This window comes from Barbatula barbatula, assembly GCF_947034865.1.
Source record: "Barbatula barbatula genome assembly, chromosome: 7".
In the NCBI taxonomy this organism is placed as follows: Eukaryota; Metazoa; Chordata; class Actinopteri; order Cypriniformes; family Nemacheilidae; genus Barbatula; species Barbatula barbatula.
The window spans coordinates 21,361,631-21,370,560 of record NC_136770.1 but is presented as its reverse complement, the minus strand read 5'-3'; the positions used below and the strand labels follow the sequence as shown (position 1 = coordinate 21,370,560).

General features: G+C 37.0%; 1 protein-coding gene across 1 annotated transcript; it reads right to left on the bottom strand.

Annotated features, from left to right (window-relative positions):
• Positions 1-3,054: 3,054 nt before the first annotated feature.
• Positions 3,055-8,592, bottom strand: oxtrb (oxytocin receptor b). Its single transcript, XM_079461377.1, has 3 exons — positions 8,455-8,592; positions 6,895-8,031; positions 3,055-5,395 (listed from the first exon to the last, which is right to left on the bottom strand). The coding sequence occupies exons 2-3, from the start codon at positions 7,814-7,816 to the stop codon at positions 5,172-5,174; spliced, it is 1,146 nt and encodes a 381-aa protein (XP_079317503.1). The 5' UTR covers positions 7,817-8,031; positions 8,455-8,592; the 3' UTR covers positions 3,055-5,171.
• Between the last annotated feature and the right edge of the window lie 338 nt (positions 8,593-8,930).

Sequence of the window (8,930 nt, the reverse complement as noted above, 5' to 3'; positions counted from 1 at the left end):
TTCTGCATTTGCGTGTTGCCGTAGTTTCTCCAACCGGAAACTGAGGTTATTGCGGAGCATCAGATATTAGGTCATATGAGAGTCAAGGGTGACAAGGGATGGGCCATTATTTTAAATAGGAATTTCTCTGGATTTGCACATTCTTGGGAACATTCGGGATAATGTAAGTACACATCTGCATGAAATATATCACACTGTGCAAGTAATTTTTGGATATTTCACAACAAAATTCTTCCATATTGTGGCTTTAACAGAAGTCCAGTGTCCCGTTGTCTGTGGTGGGTTAAAAATAGTCCTGGAAGTGTGTGTGTGTCTCGGGTTAGTGGGGGTTAGGTGGATATACTTCACTTACTGCAGCTGTTTAACAACACTCCATCTATTTGGGCCATGGAATGCTGCCCGAATTTATCAGGACACGTACGCCATAGCAGGGAAACTTCTGGTGTCAACACATTTACATATGTTGCATGGAAGTCATGGATTTCGTAATTATTCGAAAAAAATATTATTTAAAAAAATAGATATATGTTCTTAAGAAATTAGTGGTGTTTGTCTATATCAAACAATGAAGGTAAATTATTACTGTACTGTAAATACGATTGATAGAAATAAAGAGATGTTTGTCTTAGTATATAGTGTGACATCAACAGTATGGCTTCCATGTCTGTTTATATTCACATGAAGTCTTTCTTCCATCCCACACAAAATGGCTGTGTTCTCATCACGGGATGCAACACGTTGGGTTTTGCATGTACTGTATATATTTGTGTTTGAGTGTGTGTGTCACAGTGAGGGGTAAATGAGCACCTGCCAGCGCTGTCAAACCACTGCACATTTCCGCTGGCTAGACTAATTACTTTAATGGAATGTTTCCGTGGCGGACGTGATGGTAACCTGTGGGTAAACATGCCCTCATGACACCGGACCGGACACCCGATTCAGTTAAAAGTGCCTCGAAGTCGTTTGGAGGGGGATTAGAGCATCAGAGAAGAATTCATTTATGTAATGTAGTGAAGACTTAACTTGCATTGGTCATATTCTTTCACCTTATTTAAGAATGACTAATGTTTTAATAATAATTGTAGATCTGATCATCACTTGTGTTTCGTTATTTGTGGGATTTCACTTTATAAGATTATCAAACAATCTCATGGCAATTCACAAGTATCTTATAAGGTAGCTAATGTTTATTAATTAGTAGGCTACATCACAATCTGCTAATAATGGTTGCATTTCAGGACGGGGTTAGGGGTCAAGCTTCTTTTTTAAACAATCGCACACTTTGTTACAAATCAAATCGTACAAATTTGCTCCAAAATCGCCACCTAAAGAACCCTGTTTTGTGTGAAATCAGTATCTTTGCCATCCAGACATACTTTGTTTATTGATTGCATTAAAGATAAATTGTTTATTAAATACTTTCCACATACAAACATTAAAACATCTAAAAAGAAACTATACACTCATTTGTGCCTTATACTTAGAAAGATGTACAAATTGTTTTTTACATTTTGGAGAATAGAAGGTCAAAACGTTTAAATTAGATCATTTCGAGAAAATTGGCTCACAATTACAATTACATCATTGTATACAATCTGGTTTCGATTTAATTTGCATCACTGTTGAAGTAAACACAAAATACATGCTTTTGGAGATGTTGATGTTTTTAAATTGTTTATTTTACAATACTTCTGAACTTTAGAACTCAACACATTTAAAGGGACAGTTCACCCAAAAATAACAATTTTGTCATGAATTACTCACTCTCTGTAACAAATATCTTTGTTTGGTTGAACACAGAGAAAGACATTTGGACAAATTCTTGTAACCAGACAGTTCTTGGACCTCATTGTATATCTGTTTCTTTAACATCTTTTGCATATCTGATTTTACAAACATCAATCTAAAATTTTGAGTTAAGTATGCTTTGCGTCAGCAGATACAGCTCAGTTGACCGTACATCTTTACCTTATTTAAAATACAATCACCTGTGTCCTGCGCTGCAGGAAACCTAATAGTGTTTCATGTTAATGCTCACCCCGTATCCCATCAGTTCAGTCAGTGCTGAATTGAGCTGTACGGGTGGAAACATCTCTTCATAATGAAAAGTGTGACTGAGGTCAAACACAACAAGAGATTCATAGTGCTGTGAACCCCTCACCTGTTCTTCTGTAACCATGGAGACGGACTGATAAGAGACTGCTTTATTTTAATGCTGACCGTATAATGTTTCTGTGTTATCACAGACACCTGTGTCCCTGTCATCTATCAGATGTGCTGAGAGAGAAACAGCTGAACTCAAGTAGAGAAAATATAAGAATTGTCTGTCTGTCCATCCCTCTGTGAAATATTAGACAGTTCTACATCCGTTCATTATGCTTGGAGTTAAAGAAACGGTTCACCCGATAGTTCTGTCGTCATTTACTCACCCTTGTGTCATTCCAAACTATGACTTTCTTTGTTTTTAATTCCTTTAAAGTCATTTTAACAGTCCATGCTCTCCTTTGTAAATGATGTTGTAAAGCTTATTTCGCAACAGTACCTTGTTTTTATGCGTTTCATGTACTGTTTGTATGTGGGTGTATACCCACAGAGACTCTTTGACTGGGTGACATGTTCCAAACCTGGACAATATGAACTTTCCTGCACTTTTCAATAAAATGCTTATTACACAATATAACACATTCCTTATGCAGTCTCATAGTGTTGTGTTTAATTTTCAAATTTTGATCCTTTTAATATAATTCAATCATATCATATATCTTTATATCATCGAAATTAAATTTAACCTAAATTTAACTTATTGACTTCTGTTTGTTACACAAATATGATTTTTATATGTAAAATTTTGATATAAGAGCTAAGCTCAATTATTTTAAGTCAATGTCAAAACTTTTCATTGAGTTTAAGTTTAAGTTTAAAATATATAAAACAAACTCTTCTACATCTTTAAGATAAATAAATATTCACCTTTATCGAAAAACCCATAAAATAACACTTAATTATAAAAATTACTCTTCAAGTACAACTCTGCTCAGTTATATTTTTATTTTTAACACAACACAATACATTTATATTGTCCCAGATTGAAAGGATTAAAGGGATTTTTCACCCAAAAATGAAAACTCTGTCATCATTTACTCACCCTTGTCATGTCAAACCTGTATGACTTTCTTTCTTCAGCAAAACACAAAAGAATATATTTTGAAGAATGATGTTAACCGGCACCTATTGACTTGCATTGGTTTTGTGTCCATACAGTAGAAGTGAAAGGATGTTTACCAAATTTCTTCAAAATATCTTCTGTCACACAGGTTTGAAATGGCATGAGTTATATGGCATGATTAAATCATTTTCATTTTTGGGTGAACTATACCTTAAAGTTAGATCACTGAACACGAAAAAACATGTTTTAAATTTTTTTTTGAATGAACTTAAATTGGACAAGTAACAAAATTGTATTATAACACATATTGTAAAAAAATTATTTGGCAATATGCCACATCAGTGTTGCCAGTCTTGCAGAGACAGACTCTGTTGCCAAAATAATGCCAAAAATCAAAGTTGTTCATGTACGAATAACTACAAAACATGCAACTGTTAATTACAAAACCTTTTTTAAAAGCAGCAATTATTGCATTGACCCCTCAATACAAAATATTTTGTATCATTGTGAAAACTTAAAAAAACAAACAAAGACTAACAAGCTCAGAACTCAAACTTCAGCTCTGCTCCTCAACTTTCAGTTCATTAAACAGCAATGTGGTGAACTTCACCGGAGTCTCTAGTAACAAGCAGCTCTGTCGTCTCACGCTGTGATGGGAATCAACTTCAGTGCGAAGGAATGCTCCATCCAAACGCGAGTCTGCTGCTGTGAGATGGGCATCAGCAACACAAAACACATTGGGGCATTTATTTAGCAGGACATCTTTAAATGAATAATTCTGTGGTTTTAGAGTGATCTGAACTGACCTCATCATCATATACAGCAGGACTGGACGCTCAAGTGCGTGCGTGCTTCGTGGCACCCTTGTGTCCTGTTTATGTTTGTAACAACTGTTTTGTGAATGAAGATGGATCAAGATAGCAGAACCGAACCAAACCAGTATGAGATTTCCTAAAAAGCCTCCTCTCGTACATTGAAACCAACCCCACATGCACAAACACAGACCTTGACCTGGCGGCCACAGGGACCAATGTTCTGTAATGGGCCTCTTCAAAGTATCCGTACTGGACACAAACATCAGGTTCTGTGTAATAATTACAATCCCTCAAAGACTTTATGCTCGCTTTTGTTTTATTGTTTGTGTGCAAATAAGTAGGTTTAGAGTCACCTATATTAAACTTGTTGTTTTGTCATTTAATGATGCACTTAATGCAAACATTTGGAAAGAAATGGTATACATATTTACACTAATAACACATTTGAACAATTTAAGGACAAACCACAACAACCACAGCACCACTGAGAAACTATGTGAAAAAACAGCACTTAAAAAGATGCCATTGAATAGTTGTTTGGTTCTTGGATAAGACATTATTATTTAAAATGACAGCAATAAAAGCCAAAACACCAAGTCAGAAATGTCCATTTGTTGGATCATTAGGCTGAATGAATGACACCTTATCTTTATTTAATTTAATTTCATCCAGACTATTCAGTTTTCATTGATCTAATAAATGGATTTATATCTGTGACAGAAGCAATTACTTTTTATAAGAGTTTCTTCAAAAGATACTGATGGCAAAGATGGGAAAGTTATGGAGAGATTTTGGGGGTTTGTGTCCCACGAAAATACACAGGAGAACGAGGTGTGAATTTGTAAAAGGGGTTCATAACAACAAGCAAAGACAAGCTGCTCCATACAAAACCCAGGAGATGATTCCTCAACTAGAAGACTGTGGTTACAACGGTCACAAAACTGGCAATTGTTTTGTCCGTCAGGGGAAATCACTCAAAATAATGAACAAACAGCCAAACCGCATTAGTGAAGATGAGAGAGATGGATGTTAATCCCATTGCCCACCGATGGATCTTTGTGGAAAGTCTCGTAGCGCTGAATATATTTTAATGTTCCTTAAATACTTTTTACACAGGCATAATTTAGTATCCCAATCACGATTTCTTTGCTTTTTTTATAGCTTTGGCCATGAAGGTGACATGTACAGTATCATGTGGTCGAGGTCTGTGTCACGCTCTTTTGACTGCTGCTACTCCGCATGGCACCAGTGCCATGATTCCTAGATCTCCACTGCCTCTTACAGCCACAGTTTGATGCCGTAACACAGCGCTCCATGAGATCCCGGAAGAGATGACCGGCGAAAAACATGTAGATCCAGGGGTTGCAGCAGCTGTTCAGGCTGGCCAGAAGCATGGCAATGATAAACGCCAAGGCTGACAAGGACAAGACAAAAAAGTAGTACACATATTTGCAAAGTAATTTAGACAAGAATATAAAACATCAAGATTATGCACTGCCCTGTATTTGTAAATAATACTTATGTGACGTTGTCGTGTTTTTTTACATGTAAAGAACATTATTCAAAAATCTAACCTTGATCGGTTTAATATTGACTGAGTAAGGCCATGCCAGAAATTGTATTCATAGTGACATTAATGATGAAATCACTTCAGTCAGTCTGGAATTTACAGACAGGGTCGTTTTTTCAAACACACACTGACTCACTGATCCCAATAATGTAAACTTAACATACAAATATATATTCTGCCCAACATATGTTATACACAATGAACTGTATATTAATACAGCATATACAAATGTCCTGAAAACATAGTTTGACTGTTTAGTTGAAAAGTTTTCTTTATGTATGTGAATGTTATACCATGCACTCTGGTGACACCTGCTGGTGCAACACGCGTACATGCAGAGACAAATAATCAAATGAAAAGCACACTATATGCAGAATGATCTTATATAGAGTTGTTTGATTTGAATTTCTATACATTGCCATAGGTTATATGATATTCTCCCCAAAAGATGAAAGCATACATATATATATGTATAGATCTAAACGAGGGTGTTCAATTAAGGTAAATTATATTACCTAAACAAAAATTTGAGTGAAACATTAAACAAAAAAATTAAAATTCTTAGTATTTAGTATATGGCCTGTTTTTTTTAGACATCCAGATCAGAGATATGTTTCTTGTGTTGTTTGTTGGTTCATAAAGGGTTCGCCCTGATCTTGCAAACTACTTTACTTAGTTTACAGTGACTCCAAAGGGTATTAGAGAGCGAATACACTTTTTTGACCTATGAATTGCCATTGTTTTTAATTAAGATTTCTGATTAATTTCTACGAGAAATGTATTTAAAATGTATTCATTTTATTGCAAAACATAAAACCAGAAACAAATTATGTCAGACCTTTTCTTAGAACCAAGTGCACCCCCCTCAACAATTTGGGCAATTACCTTTAACCACTATTCATTGTACTATACATTTGTTTCTGACTATATACAATAACCTGGAGTTGAACCCATTACCTTGGCATTGATAGCAGAGTGCTCTAACGACTGAGCAACAGGAAAGCTTTTGGACACATATCTAGAATGCAGATTAAATTATCAATATATACATACAACAAATATCCGATGAAGAAATAAATAGACTATTGTACCTTTTAACTTAGGGAAAGTTTTGATGTGTGCTCCACTCAAAATTACATTGGGGTCAGTATATTAAAACTAAAAGCAAAACATGTATCTGAACAATTTTGACGAAAGCATTTTATGATGGTTGCATTTTAATATGTTGCTTAAATGCAACCAAATAATAAACGGAAGTGTATTATGTGTCCTAAGGCTTTGTGTGGCCACTACGTCTCACATCTACACAACATTTGCAGAACTAAAGCTCCCTCTTGCATTACCTTCTCTTGGAGCCATCGGATCCCAGGCTGACCACATCTGAACGAAGAAGAACGGTGTCCAGCAGATGATATAAGCCAGGACGATCACAAACGTCATTTTCACTGTCCTGATCTTGGCCTTGGATATCAGTTTGACGCTACTGACGCGAGAGAGCGCAGCTCCTTTAGCGAGGCGCGGGGTCAGCGACAGACACTGTTGCCTTCGGGTCTTCAGCTTAAAATTTTGCCATATTTTATAACTTATCAGACCATAACAAACACTTAGGCTGGCCACAGGAATGACATAGATGGTTAGACTAATCCACGTAACGTACGCCTTCGCGCCCCAGGGCTGAATAAAATCTCCCCAGCAGTCGTACACCCCGTCTCCAACCTCTCGAAGCGAGAAGATGTACACCTGGGGCGCGCTGAAAAGCAGGCTCATAATCCATGATGCGACAACGTAAAAACGGTCCTTTCGACGACGCAGGGACCGCAGCGGCTGCCATATAGCCAAACACCTGTCCGTCGACATCAGCACCAACATATAGGTCGACGCAAACATGCCAACCACCTGTAAGTACTTCACCAAGCGGCACAGTATATCCGAACCATAAAAGCGAAAAGTGATGTCCCAGATAAGTTGAGGGAGTACTTGAAAAACCGCCACCACCAGGTCTGCTATACTCAGGTGCTTCATGAAATAATACATCCGCGACTGGCCATGTTTGCTTGTATGGATTGCCAGAAGGACGCACAGGTTGCCAGCGAGCGCGAACAGTAGGATCAGAACTAGGACCGTTACCTCGACTTTAGCCACTTCTTCGTTACGCTTCAGGGGGTTTGTTGTTTGATTCAACCCAGCGCTGTCGTTTCCTCTGCTGGAGTTCACAAGCGAATCGTTGAAGGGCCAGAAAAGCGCGTCTTTTAGGGGACTCTCCATAGTGCGTAAAATGCGCCTCCGTGCGCACTGCTCCCACGGGACACGCACGCGGCTCTATGCTCTAAGCTCTCAAACTATGTCACATTTGCTTAAGGATGTCGTAGAGGTGTACAACAAACTCAAACTATGTTTGACACATTTGCTTAAGGATGTCGTAGTGGTGTACAACGAACAACACCATATGTCGATGGTTCAAAAATGAATAGTCGGGTTCGCTGCAAAATAAAATAACGAAACATTAGGTGGAGATACAATGGAGCAATAAAATACATATATTGATGCTCACAAATACAAAATAGTGCTTTGAGTTCATATTACTCACATCATAAGCAACATGACTAGCAGTGTAGAATCAAAGTTTCAAATATTTATCAATACGCATCTTCTAAAACTAAGGTAGCTCACCGCAGTGTTGTCTTACTCAGAGCAAAAATAAAAAATCAACAAAGATTTTATTAAAAGTAAGTGTCTTTTTTTGCGCATTGGTTACCATGTAAAACCACAATTTTACAATACCAGGCTTAAATGACTGTTACTGTTGTTACGGTTTAATAGTTATCTTTTATGTTAAATGTTATTTTCGTTAGGACAAACAGAAATTTACACGAATTAATAGATGGCAATTGAAAAACACTTACCTAAAAATCCTCCAAGTCCATTTTGTATGTCTTGGTTATGAAATGAGATATATGTAATGCAAAGCTGGATTCACTTGATCCTATAGAGGTGCTCGGACACGACAGCCGCGTCTGCACACGCACAGAATCCACAGGGCTGTTTTATCAGTGTACTGGGTGGATTTCACCAGTCTGGTTGCGCTTACACATTTCTACCACTGAGTGCCATCGCTGGAATATTTACATTCCTTTTTGCCACGCGTGTCATGCTTGGTATTTATACAAACGAATGTGTTAACAATTAATGTTTACACCAAATCCAGTTCACACCAAAATAGTTTAAGTTTAATAGTTACATTAAGGATTTACACATTTACACTCTGTCTTTCTTTCTTTCTTTCTTTCTTTCTTTCTTTCTTTCTTTCTTTCTTTCTTTCTTTCTTTCTTTCTTTCTTTCTTTCTTTCTTTCTTTCTTTCTTTCTTTCTTTCTTTCTTTC

Coding starts and splice junctions, on each gene's coding strand:
- oxtrb (XM_079461377.1), bottom strand. CDS start 7,816: ATGGAGAGTCCCCTAAAAGACGCGCTTTTCTGGCCCTTCAACGATTCG. Junction 5,396..6,894: donor TCCGATGGCTCCAAGAGAAG/GTAATGCAAGAG, acceptor TGTCCTTGTCAG/CCTTGGCGTTTATCATTGCC.